The sequence below is a fragment of the Pristiophorus japonicus genome, chromosome 16 (genome assembly GCF_044704955.1).
Source record: "Pristiophorus japonicus isolate sPriJap1 chromosome 16, sPriJap1.hap1, whole genome shotgun sequence".
Classification (NCBI taxonomy): Eukaryota; Metazoa; Chordata; class Chondrichthyes; family Pristiophoridae; genus Pristiophorus; species Pristiophorus japonicus.
Window position 1 is genome coordinate 8,907,667 of NC_091992.1, and position 17,865 is coordinate 8,925,531.

General features: G+C 52.5%; 1 protein-coding gene across 1 annotated transcript in view; it reads left to right on the top strand.

The window, feature by feature from the left end:
• The window catches only part of ppm1e (protein phosphatase, Mg2+/Mn2+ dependent, 1E), a 114,280-nt gene extending 98,271 nt beyond the window's left edge, over positions 1–16,009 (top strand). Inside the window, exons 3-7 of the mRNA XM_070858003.1 lie at positions 1,965–2,164; positions 6,462–6,650; positions 8,795–8,938; positions 11,632–11,725; positions 15,021–16,009. Of these exons, the coding sequence (XP_070714104.1) occupies positions 1,965–2,164; positions 6,462–6,650; positions 8,795–8,938; positions 11,632–11,725; positions 15,021–16,009 (1,616 nt within the window). The remainder of the gene's footprint in view (positions 1–1,964; positions 2,165–6,461; positions 6,651–8,794; positions 8,939–11,631; positions 11,726–15,020) is intronic.
• The last annotated feature ends 1,856 nt before the right edge of the window (positions 16,010–17,865 follow it).

Below are 17,865 nucleotides of genomic sequence, written 5' to 3' on the forward strand. Positions count from 1 at the left end.
GCACTCCCGCCATTGGTCGTCCCACTCACCCATCCTCGAAGTGCCCCGCCTTCCCTCGACCAATTGGGCAGCGAGTCGACTCTTCATTACCTGATTTTTCAGTCAGTCAGACAGACATTTTTTTCCCCCCACATCCGATATTTTTATAACTAATAAACAAAAGTGTTCAAAGAAATTTAAAAAAGCCCACAATGTATAATTCTCCGATGATGATTATTCTCCTGGGTTTTGCTCGCGGTGAGTGTCCAGGAGATTAATCTTCAATTCCTGGAGACTCCAGGCCAGTCCTGGAGGGCTGGCAACTCGAGTCGTCGCTCGGATGTCTCAGCCACGGGGCAGAGTCGCTGGGTCGCGCTCAGGATGGGACACTAGGACCGATTTACTGACCCTCCCCTGCCCCCCGGTGATGAGGCAAACCTGGGTGTCCTCGTACATGAAACACAAAAGGTTAGCATATATGGTACACAAGTAATTAGGTAGGCAACAACAACAACTTATATTTATATAGCACCTTTAACTAGTCAAACGTCCCAAGGCGCTTCACAGGAGTATTATGAGAAAAATAAATTGTGACCAATAGTTTGGTCATAGAGGTAGATTTAAGAAGCACCTTTAAGGAGGGTAGAGAGGCGGAGAGGTTTAGGGAGGGAGTTCCAGAGCTTGGGGCCCAGGCAACAGAAGGCACGGCCATCAATGGTGGAGCGATTATAATCAGGGATGCTCAAGTGGACAGAATTAGAGGAGCGCAGACATCCCGGGAGGGGGGGGGGGGCGGCGAGGCCATGGAGAGATGTGAAAACAAGGATGAGAATTTTGAAATCGAGGCATTGCTTAACCGGGAGCCAATGTAGGTTAGCAAGCACAGGGGTGATGGGTGAGCGGGACTTGGTGCGAGTTAGGACACTGGGCAGCTGAGTTTTTGATCTAGTTTACGTAGGATAGAATGTGGGAGGCCAGCCAGGGGTGCGATGGAAGAGTCAGGTCTAGAGGTAACAAAGGCATGGATGGGGGCTTCAGCAGCGGATGAACTGAGGCAAGGGCAGAGATGGGCGATGTTACGGAGGTGGAAATAGATGGTCTTAGTTATGCTGTGGATATGTGGTCGAAAGCTCATTTCAGGGTCAAATATGACACCCAGGTTGCAAACAGTCTGGTTCAGCCTCAGATAGAAGTTGGGGAGAGGGATGGAGTCAGTGGCTAGGGAATGGAGTTTGTGGCAGGGACTGAAAACAATGGCTTTGGTCTTCCCAATCAATATTCAATTGGAGAAAAATTCAAATGGAATGTTGTTTTTTATTACAAGGGGGATGGAGTATAAAAGTAGGGAAATCCTGCAACAGCTCTTGGTGAGACCACACCTGGAGTACCACGTACAGTTTTGGTCTCCTTATTTAAGGAGGGATATACTTGCATTGGATGCAGTTCAGAGAAAAATCACTAGTTTGATTCCTGGGACCAAGGGGTTGCCTTATGAGGAAAGGTTGAGCAGGTTGGGCCTATAACTCACTGGAGTTTAGAAGAATGAGAGGTGATCTTATTGAAACGTATAAGATTCTGAGGGGGCTTGCCAGGGTAGATGCAGAGAGGATGTTTCCCCTCGTGGGGGAATCTAGAACTAGGGGGCATAGTTTCAGAATAAGGGGCCGCACATTTAAGACGGAGATGAGGAATTTCTGAGGGTCGGGAATCTTTGGAAATCTCTGCCCCAGAGAGTTGTGGAGGCTGGGTTATTGAGTATATTCAAGGCTGAGATAGACAGATACTTGATCTCTAGGGAAGTCAAGAGTTACGGGGAGCAGGCAGGAAAGTGGAGTTGAGGTCGAAGATCAGCCATGGTCTTATTGAATGGCGGAGAAGGCTCGAGGGACCGTATGGCCGACTCCTGTTCCCATTTCTTATGTCCTTGTGTTTCCTCCATTGTGTATGGGTGCGGGTTAAATGGATTGACCTTTGTGCTGTTGCAGAGTTTGACTCGACAAGGCTCTCCCGAATGGTCTTCACCAAACTCCACGAGGTGTGCTGCAGCTGGGTGAAGGACTTGCCGTTGACACAGAGGACGCATCCCTATTTCGAAACTTCCATTCACGCCATCAAAAACATGCGCAGGAAGATGGAGGACAAACATGTCTGTCTGCCAGATTTCAATACGCTCTTCAATCTGGAGGTGAGTGGCTGATACAGCCCCGACTGAGCACTCGAAAAGAAAAAAGACTTGCATTTATATAGCACCTTTCATGACCACCGGACGTCTCACAGTGTTTCACAGCCACTGAAGTGCTTTTGGAGTGTAGTCCCTATTGTAACGTAGGAAACGCGGCAGCCAATTTGTGCACAGCAAGCTCCCACAAACAGCAATGTGATAATGACCTGATAATTTGTTTTTTTTGTGATGTTGATTGAGGGATAAATATTGGCCCAGGACACCGGGGATAACTCCCCGGCTTTTCTTCAAAATATTGGCCGTGGGATCATTTACGTCCACCTGAGAGAGTAGACGGGACCTCGGTTTAACGTCTCATCCGAAAGACGGCACCTCCGACAGTGCAGCACTCCCTCAGCATTGTATTGGGAGTGTCAGCCTAGATTTTTGTGCTCAAGTTCTCAACCCACAAAGTCTGACTCAGGCGAGAGAGTTAGCTCTGATCCACAGCTGACACACTTGTGTCTTTATCGAGATGCCGTCTCCATCACTACCGTTTTTTTTTCAGATGCCTATTCAGAACAGAGAGTGACCCAGATAAGAGGCAGAGAACTCTGGTGATGGATAGAAAGATCTGACAGCTACAGCTGGCATGGGCAGAATTGTTTTAACACACAGACTCCCTGCTCATCAATCTCTAACTAAACTAGGGCTATAATCAACCAAAGGCTGGGGGGAGAACGCCAATGGGTGCACAGGTGGAAGGTGAGGAGGTTGTAAGGCAAGGGGAGGTAGACAACCAGGCTGAGGAGAAGGGAAGGTGATGGGGGGGAAGAGTAGACAAAGGCGGTGGGGGAGGCAAGGTGGAAAGGTGAGAGGGAAGGGAAGGCGAGGAGAGGGGACAGCATGGGGCAAAGAAGGAATATGAAGGAGTGGAGCTGAGGGAAGAATGTGCGCAAGGAGGGGAGAGGCGGTGGGGGAGAGGAGAGGCAAGGGGGAGGTTGAGTGGGAAGGTGAGGGAACGCGTGGTGGTGAGGGGGAAGGGAAGGCGAGGTGAGGAGGGGTAAGGTGAGGAATGTTGGAAGATTTGGGCCTAGACATTCAGTACCGGCCCGATTGGGGGCAGTAACACTTGCGTCAGGCGCAGAAGCCTCGCCCCTCGCGATAAATTGGGGTTACCGCCCCCGAAAGGAAGTGGAGTGCTCTCTGCACTTCCTCCCTGGGGCGAGGGTGGGGCGCACGGCTGAGCAGCACTCCGTACTGGACCGTGTACGAGGGACTAGTTCCTGAATTAAAGGGAAGGGGCCAAGCTGCATACTCTGTATATTGGGAACCTGGGGGCCGGTGGGGGGGGGGGGGGCTGCCCGATCAGCAGAGCGCCGGACCGAGCGATCGCGGCATCGACCCCGCGACCAAAGCGCCACCGGAACGGGAAGCAACACGGGAGTTTTTTGTCAGCAGCGGCCGCAATTGGGGCGAAATTTAAAGGGGAGGTTGCGGGCCGCTCGTCAGCAAAACGGGAGTTTTTTTTCCTGCAGCAGCCGGCCACCTCCCCTTTAACGTCCGCCCGGGTTGCGGCCGGCCGCTTGGTGCGCATCCCGTGAAGCGGTCGATGTCATCGCCTGGCGCAACCTCAGAGGCCGAGACCCGATTTAGGCGGCAGAGCGCTAACGGGGCGATGTGCGCAGGGATGACGTCACGATCTCCGGGCGCAATGCCGTAGTGCCTCCGCTAAACTCCCGCCGCATCTATCGGGAGTCGTTAGCGGCGCCTAACGGGAGGTGAAAATGCGCCCCAATTTCTTACCCCTCAGGCTGCTCGCCAGAGACCTCCTTGGGCTGTGCATTGTGAGGGCCTTGCTCGTCAGGCAGCCAATGGTGAGGCCTGTACGTGACTCCAGACCCACAGCAATGTGATTGACTCTTAACCACCCCTCTGAACTGGCCCAGCGAGCCACTCCGTTGTACCCAAACCCAGACTAAGCACTGTGGGAGCACCTTCACCACACGGACTGCAGCGGATCGAGAAGGCGGCTCACCACCACCTTCTCGAGGGCAATTAGGAGATGGGCAATAAATGCCGGCCTTGCCAGCGACGCCCGCATCCCGTGAACGAATAAATAAAAAAGAAACATTTGATAGAGTGGTGGCCGACTGGTGCTTTCTGTCAACTGCTCCCAAGGAATGGCGTACTGTGGGAAAGGCACCGTTAGCCCCACTGCCTCCTCTCCCTCACTCCGTGCCGTCTCTGTAACTCCCACTCCGGTGCCTGAGCAGTAACGGCCTGCCCCGAACGTGGAGCACCCATTGCTGTGGCACTGACGCTCTGAACACCAGCGCTCAGCGTCCTGTCACCGCTTCACGACGAGGCAGACTCGTGCGTCTCCCTTCTGATTGGCCGGCACGCCCTGCGGGAAATATATTGCTCATTTTAACCCGCAAACAGTAAAATAAATGTGTGAGCAGCAGCTCCCAGAACTAGCGGTTCACGGTTAATTCCGGAAAAGCACCGACGGCAATGTGCAGATAGGCTGCGGTGAAGTAGAGGCGGTGTGGGAGGAGGGTGGTGTGGAGCGCAAACATCGGCACGGACCGGTTGGGCCCAACGGCCTGTACACCCTCTGTCACTTCAGTCGTGAATGTGGAGAGTGAGGGACTTGCTCAGAAGGCAGATCGATGGGTGGAGAGCAATCTGTAAAGGATAGGCTCGCTTGGGGGTCATTTTAATGGAGAGTAAAGTCAGGCGGGATGCGTATCAGGCGGACAATTGGTTATCATCCGTGTTACACCATCGCCTGAAGTTAGAAGGACCTCCCCCCGCCTTTAGCCTAAATGCTCATCTCTCTGTCCCTAAAATTCTTCTGTCATTTCCAGTGTCAGCCGTGGCTCAGTGGGCAGCGCACTCACCTGAGTCAGAGGGTCGTAGGTTCAAGTCCCACTCCAGGGACTTGAGCACATAAATCTAGGCTGACACTCCCAGTGCAGTGCTGAGGGTGTGCCGTACTGTCGGAGGCGCCGTCTTTTGGAGAAGACGTTAAACCGAGGCCCCGTCTGCTCTCTTGAGGTAAATGTAAACGATCCCATGGCACTATTTTAAAGAAGAGCAGGGGAGTTATCCGCGGTGTCCTGGGGCCAATGTTTATCCCTCAATCAACATCACTAAAACAGATTCTCACATTATCACATTGCTGTGTGTGGGAGCTTGCTGTGCGCATGTTGGCGCCGCGTTTCCCACATTACAACAGTGACTACATTCCAAAAGTACTTCATTGGCTGCAAAGCGCATTGAGACGTCCGGTGGTTGTGAAAGGCGCTATATAAACGCAAATCTTTGTTTTTGACTCTCCATCTCTGCTGCCCTTGTCTTAAGGCCAGAACTCTCAGCCTTGCCACAGACCAGCTCAGAGCCAGCATCTAACCGAGCCAGTGCCACCCACCAACCCCACCCAGCCGCTTCATCTAGATTGTACGCCCTGCCGCTTGGTTAGGATTGGCCGAGTTCTGATAGGACGACGTGTAACACACAGTCTCGCTTCTGGTCTGCACTGAAGCGAGATTCCGAGACCGTTCTCTCCAGTAATCTGCCCCCAAAGTTACCGCTGAGATTATTAGACACCGAGGTACTCGGACAGAGGGAAGGACATGGAATGGCAGATGGAGGAAAGGCCATTCGACTCGCCCATCATGCCCGCCCCGTAGGCCTGCCTTTGCAGTGAGCCTCGTTGGGCCTCAGGCTCCAATGGGGAAAAGTACAACAAGATTACATTCGCCTCCTCACCCACCTCATTGGCTGTAAAGTGCTTTAAATTAAAAAAAGACTTGCATTTATATAGCGCCTTTCACAACCACCGGCCGTCCCAAAGCGCTTTACAGCCAATGAAATACTTTTTGGAGTGTAGTCACTAATGTGGGAAACACGGCAACCAATTTGCACACAGCAAGCTCCCACAAACAGCAATGTGATAATGACCAGATAACCTATTTTTTAGTGATGTTGATTGAGGGATAAATATTGGCCCAGGACACCGGGGATAACTCCCCTGCTCTTCTTTGAAATAGTGCAGTGGGATCTTTTACGTCCGCCTGAGAGAGCAGACGGGGCCTCAGTTTAACGTCTCATCCGAAAGACGGCACCTCCGACAGTGCGGTGCTCTCTCAGCACTGCACTGGGAGTGTCAGCCTAGATTTTTGTGCTCAAGTCCCTGGAGTGGGACTCGAACCCACGACCTGGGACATCGGGTGGTCATGAAAGATGCTACGGAAATGCAATTCTTTCTTTTCTTTCCTTCCCTTTCCGTAACCTTCGCCCCCTCTCCCACCAGGACCAGGAGGAACAGTCGTACTTCGCCGTGTTTGACGGACACGGAGGGGTGGACGCTGCGATCTATGCCTCCATCCACCTCCACGTGAACCTGGCCCGAGAGGAGATCTTCCAGCACGACCCCGCCGAGGCCTTGTGTCGGGCCTTCCGTGTCACCGATGAGCGTTTTGTTCAGAAGGCTGCCAGAGAGGTTCGTGAGTGTAATGCAGGCACCTTGTGAGCATGCTCACGGGTTTGTGGGGCTGTTGAGCTGTGAGTGGCTCAGCCAGTCACATGATGTTCACAAGACTCAATAAAACCCCGGCCAGTTGGGTTCGGGGGATCCACGATGAGGCAGGTGGTTGTGAGCCTGGTGGATGAACTGGTAATGTGTAGTGTGATTGTTAAACCTTTTGCTAATAAACCAACTATTTCTTCATGGCAATGTGTTGCTATGAATTCTTAAACAAAGAACCCATAAAGCAAATATATTGCAGTGTCCAACTCCCGGTGACCGAACATTAGACTTTGGGTTCAGCTGTGAGACCGGGAGGTCCTTTACCTTAATCCCCACCCCGCTCAGCACCCTCCAGATGATTTTATTCCCCCCCTCCCCCAGGCGAGAGAGACGCTGAGGACACACCCGCTGTACCACTGCGAACCCGATGTTGAGTGTTGCTGGAACCTGGGGGCTCCATGTCATATCCGAGTCACCACTTCCCTACACCTCAGCCAATTGGTTGGTGCAGTGAGCCAACCAAGTTGTAGACTTGCGAGCTCCACCGGTCAATCACTTTGACAACCAGGAAATTGTGGATGGTGCACCCTGGGCTACATTGAATCTGGCAGCACAGGAGGACGCCATTTGGCCCATCATAAGAATTAGGAGCAGGAGTCGGCTATTCGGCCCCTCGAACCTGCTCTGCCATTCAATGAGATCATGGCTGATCTTCAACCCCAACTCCACTTTCCTGCACTATCCCCATATCCCTGGATTCCCTTAATATCCAAAAATCTATCCATCTCTGTCTTGAATGTATTCAAAGGCTGAGCCTCCACAGCCCTCTGGGGCAGTGAATTCCAAAAATTCACCACCCTCTGAGTGAAGAAGTTTCTCCTCATCTCTGTCCTAAATGGCCGACCCATCGTGCCTGTGCCAGCTCTTTGACAGAGTGATCCAATTAGTCCCACCCCACTGCTCTTTCCCCATAGCCCTGCAAATTCGTCCTCTTCAGGTTCATGTCATTTTGAAAGTTCCCATGGAATCCAATTCCACCGCCCTTTCAGGCAGTGCGTTCCAGATCTTAACAACCCTCTGTGTGAAGAAATCTCTCCTCATTTCCCCTCTAGTTCCCTTGCAAATGATTTTAAATATATGACCTTCAGAGCTCTACCTACAGGAAGGTCTGTACCTGTGAGTACGCTCACGGGTTTGTAGGGCCGTTGACATCTTGCCATCTGGAGGAGGCGGGGGTCCCCGATGGAGGGCACTCTACGCGGGATTCCTCCCTTTATTTATTGGGGACTTGGCCTGGAGGGTGGTGCATGCAGCAGTCCTGTGCAATCGGCTTTTAAGTTGGTTCGCGGACTCCCAGGTCGCCTGCAATTTCTGCGGTCTGGAAGAGTCCGTGTTCCATGTTTTTATTGAATGTACGAGGTTGCAGCCCCTGTTCTATTATTTAAAGGGGCTGCTCCTCAAATTCTGGTTGCACTTCAGTCCCACACTCCTGATCTTTGGGCACCCTGCGCGGAGGGGAGCGGGCAGGTCGGAGGGCCTCCTCATAGGACTGCTCCAAGGGGGCCATCAGCCGGTCGAGGGGGTCGTTCAGCCCGACTGCCTGCCTCTCTTCCGTGGTTACATCCGAGCCAGGGTGTTTCTGGAGATGGAGCACGCGGTGTTCACCGGCACACTCTCGGCCTTCAGCGAGAGGTGGGCACCGGAGGGACTGGAGTGCATCATCACCCCCGGCAACCAAATTTTAATTTGACCGTTTAAGGTTCACAAAGTTTTATTTGTTACTTTGTCGGTTCTAGTGCTCCTTTAATAAGGGGGTGCTCGGCTTTATAGTTTAATTAAATTAGTTGTAGAGCTGTTGCATTGTGAGTGGCTTAGCCAGTCACGTGGTGTTCACAAGACTCAATAAAACCCCAGCCAGTTGGATCTACGTCATCCACGATGAGGTATGCAGTTGTGAGTCTGGTGGCTATACTGTAATGTGTAGTGTGATTGTTAAACCGTTGCTAATAAACCAACTAGTTCTTAATAGACAGAGAGAGGGAGGTTACAGGGAGGTATAAAACAACGCACAGACCCGCGATGCAAATCTGTGACCTTCTCTCTTCCATTGCTCCCAGAGCCTGCGATGTGGGACGACTGGCGTTGTGACCTTCCTGCGGGGGAACATGTTGCACGTGGCCTGGCTGGGTGACTCGCAGGTGATGCTGGTGCGAAGGGGTCAGGCTGTGGAACTGATGAAACCGCACAAACCAGACAGAGAGGTAACTGGTCCATGGCACCATGGTGCTGGTTAGTTATTGTTGTACATGTACCCACCGGGGCTTAGTGAGTCTCTCTGTCTCTCTCTGTCTCTCTCTCTCTCTCTCTGTCTCTCTCTGTGTCTCTCTCTCTCTCTCTCTCTCTCTGTCTCTCTCTCTGTCTCTGTCTCTGTCTCTGTCTCTGTCTCTGTCTCTCTCTCTGTCTCTGTCTCTCTCTCTCTCTGTTTCTCTGTCTCTCTCTCTCTCTCTCTCTCTCTCTCTCTGTCTCTTTGTCTCTCTCTCTCCCTTTGTCTCTCTCTCTCTCGCTCGCTGTCTCTTGTCTCTGTCAGAAAGTTGTGAGTTCCAGCCCCCCAGAGACAAAAGTCCAGGCTGACTCTCCCCAGTACTGAGGGAGCCCTGCGCTCTCGGAGGATGAGATGTTAAACCGAGACCCCATCTTCCCCCTCGGGTGGATGTAAAAGGCCCCATGACCACTATTTCGAAGAAGAGCCAAGGGTGTTGTCCCCGGTGTCCGGGCCAACAGACTCTGCAAATCCTGTCAGCCTCCCAAGAGGAAGTGGACCCCGTGTAGGGTTGATGTCGGGGCCTGGAGCCCCATTGAAAGGCCCCGTTTACACCATAAAACTGGAGAGGGAACCAGCACCGGGAATACCTGCCTTGTGTGTCTACCCCGACCGCCATCAACCAGTCTCAACAGCTTATTATTTCAATCATTTTTTTTTCCAGCTTGGGTTGCCAAGGTCTGTACGGTCCAGTTTTTGGCTCTGGGAATTTCTGGAGTGTCAAGAAAGCCAGATGAAGCAGGGATAAGGGTCAGAGGGGTATTGGATCAGGGCACCGAGACATCATTCACTCCTTATTTTAAGTCATACTTTAAAGGCTTGATTTTCGGTTCTGGTTATTTTGGGGTGGTAATGGCGGCGGGGCGGTAAAGTTTACGCCTGGGAAATGGTTTGTGTCCTCAGCCACGAAATCCAGCTGGGTCCTGAGTGTGGGGCGGAGTGCTAAGGGAGGCATTGCACACCTCTCCGGGCGCTAGGCCGGCTGAATAACTGAAAACCCCAGCTGAAGAGCCGGCCTTAGAGCGCCCCGAGAGAGAGGTTTGCCTGAAGAAGGAAAAATCAACACAAAAAAACATTCCCAATACCTTGACCACCCAACATTAGGATAAATCGCAAAACAATCACACTTACCTCATTCATTACTTACGGCATTCACCGCTGCCGGGACAGCTCTGACCGCCTGCTTTTCCAGGCTTTCCCACTAGGGAGCGCTAGAGGCTCAGCGTCAATTCAAAATCGGAGCCTAGTCAAAACCGGTGATGTTGCACAGCGACTCGATACTCCTCGGTGGTGCTGCTTCGCGCCCCCACAAAACCGGCAAGTAATTTCCCGGCGGGGCTCTGCAGCAAGCTGGCTGCTCATCTGGAAACCATTCTGGCCACCTTTTCCGCCCCTCCGGGGAGCTAACCGAGGTGGCAGAAGACCGAAAATCCAGCCCTTCATCTCTACATCTCTGTTATAAATTCCTGTATCTCCATTTATAACGGGCGTTCGCTATGTAAACATGTCACGCTGTAATTATACCCTCCCACCAGAGGTGGCACTGTAGTGTCTCCACTGGTGGGAGGGTGTACTGCGGGAAGGTGTACTAACAGCGCCACATGTTTACATACGCAGTTCCCATAATAAATGGGGAGATAGGAATTTGTAGCAGAAACGGTTGTGACATAAATTACACGGTAAAGTAAGATTTATTATTAGCTTATCGAGGTAAGAACTGGGTACTGGGAATGCTGCTTTTGAAAGAGAAGTTGTCCTTTTCCCTCTGATTTCTGTGTCTGGCGATGTGGAATTTTCATCACCCACCAAGCGGATCCCAGGGGCTGAATTGTTCCCCCTCAGCACGCCCCCGGGGTACGTGTTTTCACCCGGGTCTTTACCCAATGGTGGGCCGTCCGCATGGGAACAGCTCCAGTTGAAAAGTGTCCGCCCGTTAAAGCTTCCCACCGTCACCGGATTAAGAACATAAGAACTAGGAACAGGAGTCAGCCATATGGCCTCTCGAGCCTGCTCCGCCATTCAATAAGATCATGCTGATCATAGACCTCAACTCCACTTCCCCACCCGATCTCTTGATTCCCCTCGACTTGAATATATTCAGAGACTGAGCATCCACAGCCCTCTGGGGCAGAGAGTTCCTAAGATTCACAACCCGCTGAGTGAAGAAATTCCTCCTCATCTCAGTCTTAAATGGCCGACCCCTTATCCTGAGACTGTGACCCCTCGTTCTGGACTCTCCAGCCGGGGGAAACATCCTCTCAGCATCTACCCTGTCAATCCCCCTCAGAATCTTTTATGTTTCAATGCGATCATCTCATTCTTCTGCACTCCAGGGAGTATAGGCCCAATCTACTCAATCTCTCATAAGACCGACCTTTCACCCCAGGAATCAATCTAGTGAACCTTTGTTACACCGCCTCCAAAGCAAGTACATCCTTCCTTGGATAAGGAGACCAAAACTGTGCACAGTACTCCAGGTGTGGCCTCACCAAGGCCCTGTACAATTGTAGCAAGACTTCCTTATTCTGATACACCACCCCCCTCGCAATAAAGGCCAACAAGCCGCCTTAACCAGACGGCTCGGCTGGGTTGATGCACTTTTCCGACTTGTTCCCTTTTGTTTTGCTCCCTCAGGATGAGAAGCAGCGGATCGAGGCGCTGGGCGGCTGCGTGGTCTGGTTCGGGGCCTGGCGAGTGAACGGAAGCCTTTCTGTCTCCAGAGCGATCGGTGAGGTTTTTAAATCCCTTTATCGACTGCTTTTTTCTGTTGTCCATCCAAACCTCACAGTGACCACTGCAGGGAGACGCAAGGCTCTTATTATATACACAGAATCGAGGCGTTCAGCCCAACTCATCCCTGCCGGTGTTTATGTTCCACACGAGCCTCCTCCCACTCTCCATCAGCATATCCCTCTATTCCTTTCCCCCATCATGTGTTTGTCCAGCTTCCCCTTAAATGCATCGATACTATTCGCCTCAACCACTCCCTGTGGTAACAACTCCCACATTCTCACCCCTCTCTGGGCAAAGAGGTTTCTCCTGAATTCCCTACTGGATTTATTAGTGACTATCTTTATATTGATAACCCCTAGTTCTGGACTCCCTCCACAAGTGGGGACACCTTCTCCATGTCTACCCTATCGAACCCCTTCATTATCTTAAAGGCCTTGATCAGGTCAGCCCTCAGTCTCTTTTCTAGAGAGAAGGGCCCCAGGCTGTTCAACCTTTCCCGATGGTTATACCCACCCAGTTCTGATATCATCTGTGTAAATCCTTCTTGCAATTTCTCCAGTGCCTCCATATCCCTCTTGTAATATGGAGACCAGAACCATGCACAGTACTCCGTGAGACCCAGTGGGGGGAGAGTGTAGGCCATTCGTTGCATACTGGCCCCATTCTCGCCCCACATCCCTGGCTCCTGTCCGGTTATTGTACAGGACTTTCCAGTTCACAGTTTCAACCAGGCCATAGATGCGAGTCTCTGTTGTGCATGTGGCACGTTAACAAGTGTTTCAGCAGGATTCCTTCTACATGGAACGCTGCCCTTAGGTTTCATGCACAAATCATTGACGTGTTAAGATCTTGTGTCCTCCTGGTCAAGGTACAGATTTAAAGGCACATTCCCCGACCAGCATTCCCAATGGGGATTCCCCGACCAGCGTTCCCGGCGGGGATTCCCTGACCAGTGTTCCCAGCGGGAATTCCCTGACCAGCGTTCCCGGCGGGAATTCCCCGACCCGCTCAAGGTGGGGATTCTCCGACTTTAATTTAAAGCAGAAAGCCTGCCAGTCTGCTGGCATCAGATTCCCCAGTGCGATTCTGATAACTATGTCGAGGGATTATCACCTGTGTTCCATAGATGCTGTGTGATTTTAAGTTTGGACACAAACAGCACTGACTGATTGTGAATGTTTCACAGCCAGAAACCTGCAGAGTGGGCCAGTGTCCTTCATCAGCTGTGTCAGAATTGAAACGTGAAATCTGGCTGGTTTTTAATGAGCTTGTGATCTATTATTAACACGTCAGCTGCGGCTCAGTGGGCAGCACACTCGCCTCTGAGTCAGGAAGTTGTGGGTTCAAGTCCCACTCCAGGAGCTTGAGCACAAAATCTAGGCTGACACTCCAGTGCAATACTGAGGGAGCGCTGCACTGTCAGAGGTGCCGTCTTTCAGATGAGACATTAAATCGAGGCGCTCTCAGGTGGATGTAAAAGATCCCATGGCACTAATGGAAGAAGAGCAGTGGCATTATCCCCTGTGCCTTGGCCAATATTTATCTTGAACATCATTAAAAAAGATGATCTGGTCATTATCACGTTGCTGTTTGTGGGAGCTTGCTATGCGCAACTTGGCTGCTGTGTTTCCCACATTGCAACAGTTCAAAAAGGTACTAAAGTGCTTTGGGACATCCTGAGGTCATGAAAGGCAGCTGTATAAAAAATGCAAGTCCTATCCTACCTGTGTGGTACAGATGCTGCAGTAACTGTGTGATTTTTCCCGCTGCATCCTATTGAGTAGATTGGGCCTATATTCTCTGGAGTTTAGAAGAATGAGAGGTGATTGACAGGGTAGATGCTGAGAGGTTGTTTCCCACTGGCTGGAAAGTCTAGAACTAGGGGATACAGTCCCATTTAGGACTGAGATGAGAAATTTCCTCACTCAGAGGGTTGTGAACCTTTGGAATTCTCTACCCCCAGAGGGCTCAGTCGTTGAATCCTGGCTGGCCTCCCACATTCTACCCTACATAAACTCAGTTGCCCATGTCCTAACTCGCACCATGTCCCACTCAATCATTGGTGGAAGTACCTTCTGTTGCCTGGGCCCCAAGCTCTGGGACTCCCTGCCTAAACCTCTCCGCCTCTCTAACTCTCTTTCTTCCTTCAAGACGCTCCTCAAAATTTACCTCTTTGACCAAGCTTTTGGTCACCTGCGTTAATTTCTACTTATGTGGCTCGGGGTCAAAATTTTAAATCTCAGAATTCTCCTGTGAAGCGCCTTGGGACTTTTCACTGGGTTAAAGGCGCTATATAAATACAGGAGAGCGATAGATTTTTAGACTCTAGGGGAATCAAGGGATATTGGGATCGGGCGGGGAAAGTGGAGTTGAGGTCGAAGATCAGCCATGATCTTATTGAATGGCGGAGCAGGCTCGAGGGATCGAATGGCTGACTCCTGCTCCTATTTCTTATGTCTATAAAACTCTAGTAAGGCCACAGCTGGAGTACTGCGTGCAGTTCTGGCCACCACATTACAGGAAAGATGTGATTGCACTGGAGAGGACACAGAGGAGATTTACGAGGATGTTGCCTGGACTGGAGAATTTTAGCTATGAGGAAAGATTGGATAGGCTGGGTTTGTTTTCCTTAGAACAGAGGAGGCTGAGGGAAGACCTTATTGAAGTGTATAAAATTATGAGGGGCCTGGCTAGAGTGGATAGGATGGACCTATTTCCCTTGGCAGAGGGGTCAATAACCAGGGGACATAGATTTAAAGTAATTGTGGGGGGAGGTTTGGAGGGGATTTGAAGGGAAATTTCTTCACCCAGAGGGTGGTGGGGGTCTGGAACTCACTGCCTGAAAGGGTGGTAGAGGCAGAAACCCTCACAGCATTTAAAAAGTACTTGGATATGCACTTGAAGTGCCGTAACCTACAGGGCTACGGACTGAGAGCTGGAAAGTGGGATTAGGCTGGATAGCTCTTGGTCGGCCGGCACGGACATAATGGGTCGAAATGGCCTTCTATGTTCTGGTTTCTCTGGTCAGCAGGAGGGGTAATATAGAAACATAGAAAATAGGCGCAGTAGTAGGCCATTCGGCCTTTCGAGTCTGCACCGCCATTCAATATGATCCTCTATCTCATATTCCTGCATTTCCCTCATACCCTATGATGCCTTTAGTTTCTAGAAATCTATCTATCTCCCTCTTAAATATATTCAGTGACTTGGCCTCCGAGGGTGAGGAATGCAGGTTGCTGCCGATCGGTGTGTGTGCGCGGACTAACTCTGTGGTTCTGCCGTTGCCCCAGGGGACGCGGAGCACAAGCCGTACATCTGTGGCGAGGCGGACAGCGACTCGACGGTGCTGGACGGGAGCGAGGACTACCTGATCCTGGCCTGCGATGGCTTCTACGACACGGTGGAGCCGGAGGAGGCGGTGAAGGTGGTGGCGGACCACCTGAAGGAGAACAACGGCGACAGCAGCATGGTGGCCCACAAGCTGGTGGCCTCGGCCCGGGACGCTGGCTCCAGCGACAACATTACCGTCATCGTGGTCTTCCTGCGGGACCTGAGCGCGCCGGCCGAGGAGGAGGAGGAGGCCAACGGCGACGCCGACTGGACGGGCAACTCCTTCGACGGAGCGCCAGGCGGCGACGGCAAGGAGAACCGCGGGGACTACCGGGGGCCCCCGCACCAGCACCAGCACGGGGTCGGCTCGGAGCTGGCGCAGGACAGCCGCGAGGACTCGCTCACTGACAGAACTAGCCTGGCCTCGGGCCCCCGGCTCGTCCTCTTCCCGGACCGAGGCCCCCTCCTCCCCGCCGCGCGGGATTCGCCGCCGCCGCCGAGCCGGTGCCGACCGAGGAGGCCCGGAGCAGGGCCGGCGCCTTCCACGCTGCAGCCGCGCCGGGACTTGGCGCGGGACGGTGCGCGGCGCCGCAAGCCTGCGCCGGCAGGCCGGATATGCCGGCGGGGCGGGGGGACGGAGGGGCCGGAGCCCCGCTGCCCCGGGACCGAGGGAGACCCCTGGGGAGTGGGCGGGGCCTCCTGCGCCGAGAGGCGGCACAGACAGCGGTCGGCCCGGCAACCACAGCACCGCATGTCGCTCCTCACCCGGAGGCCGGGCGGCAAAACCGGCGGAGTCCTGAGCTGCCGGAATCGCAGGGGGTCGACACATTGGGTGCCATGGCACAGCAAGGCGGGTGGTACGTGTCGCGCAGGGGGGGTGACTGACATCCGCTGGCTCGGGCAGATGCCAACCAGTTTACGTGGCTTCGGCCTACGTCAGCGGCAGTGACACTTTCAGGTAGAGTCCCACCGTCACTGGACTGGAGTTCTCCACAACACAAAGCTCCTTTATTCCTAGACAATCCTCACCTCACTAGCCCACCCACAACTCAACTAAATAGTCTTCATGTTAACTTATATTCCGAATCTAAACCTAGTAACTGAAGCCTGTGGTGCCCGGGAGAGACGATCGCTTGACTGGTTTCCGTAGACTGAGCTGCCTTCGCTCCGCCTCTAAGGAAACCCTTCAACTGCATGGGGACCCCCGACGACTACCCAGGGCTGGTCGTGACTGGACTGTTGTGGGGGGGGGGAACGGGAACGGGGGCGGAGAGAGACGGCTGTGCGAGAGAGAGAGGAAAGATTTGTGTCGTGTCTTGATTTACTTGTGCCCTGTCGTGTCCGACACAATCATTTGTCGGGCCTGCCTTCGTGGTCTGGTAGTTCGATGGTCAAGACACTCCCTCTCCCTTCTGTGGGGGGGGGGGGGTCATTTTTTTACCCTCAAATTTATGGGCATCGCTGGCAGTGCCGCCCATTTATTGCTCGTCCCGAGTTGCCCCAAGAATGTGGAGGTGGGACATCTTCTTGAATCGCGATTTTGATCAAAATGTGTGGCTCGCTTGGCCACATCAGAGCCAACCACATTGCTGTGGGTCTGGAGTCACATATAGGCCAGACTGGGTGAGGGCGGCAGATTTCCTTCCCAGTCGAGCGTTAATGAACCAAGATGGGATTTTGTGACAATCTGACAGCTTTCCGGGCACTTTAGCCGATTTTTATTTCCGGAACGGAATTCAAATTCTCAGACTGCGATGGTGGGATTTCGAGCTCACGTTCTCAGGATCTTTACTCCAGGCCTCTGGGTTACTGGTCCAGCACCACCGTACCCTTGACAGAATGCTCCCTCTATGATATTCCCCCCGCCATGCCCTCTCCGTGGTCGCGCCCCCTTCTGTTATTGACAATCTCCAGCTGGTCTGGTGGATGACTCTCACACACAGCCTCCCCCCCCCCCACCTCTCCCCCACTCCCGGCCCTCCTTTCCAGGAGCTGGGCAGTGGCCGGGGTACGACAGAAAGCCCATGGAGACTTTTGGATACTAAGTGAACCAAGGGATATGGGGACAGGACAGAAAAATGGAGTTGAGATCAAAGAGCAGCCGCAATCTCATTGAATGGCGGAGCAGGCTCGAGGGGCCAAATGGCCTCCTCCTGCTCTTAATTCTTCTTTTCTTATGACCCACGCTCGGATTTTCCCTCCTTCTAAAGCTCGGTCACAAAGTGGGAATGTTCGGGGCCAGTCTCAGCCTGAGGGAATTCGTCCATCTGGGAATGGAGCGGGGGCAGTGGGAAGGGGAGTGCGGAGGTGAATATCTCTCAGTTTACAGAACCCACTGGACCGCAGTAACCGTGACTTCATTGGCAGTCGACAGTAGAAGCATTTGTGTCTCTGGCTGTAGAATTTACTTGAAGCCAATCGAGTCCTTGAGGCGAAGGCTCTCAAACCAGTGACTCCTACACCCATAAAAGGCTTTCCTTAAACTAAAGGCTCTTGCAATAGTTGTACATTGAATAGCTGTCCTGGTATTATAAACACAGTATAAAGTAATCAGGGCACTCCACACCAAATACCGACAGTAGCAACCCCATGCCACCCATGAGTTCACTGGTAGCTAGTTGAAATTTATAAAGTAGCTCCTTCTCAACAAACTAAAGGTAGTTCTGTAACACATGTATGATGCGTTAGTAGTTCTTGGTCTGATATATACCTGTACTGGTACCTGTACAAGTCTAATTATCAAACTGTGCTGGTCCACTCTACACCTGCACTGGAACCTGTGCCACTTCCCACAGCGGTCCAATT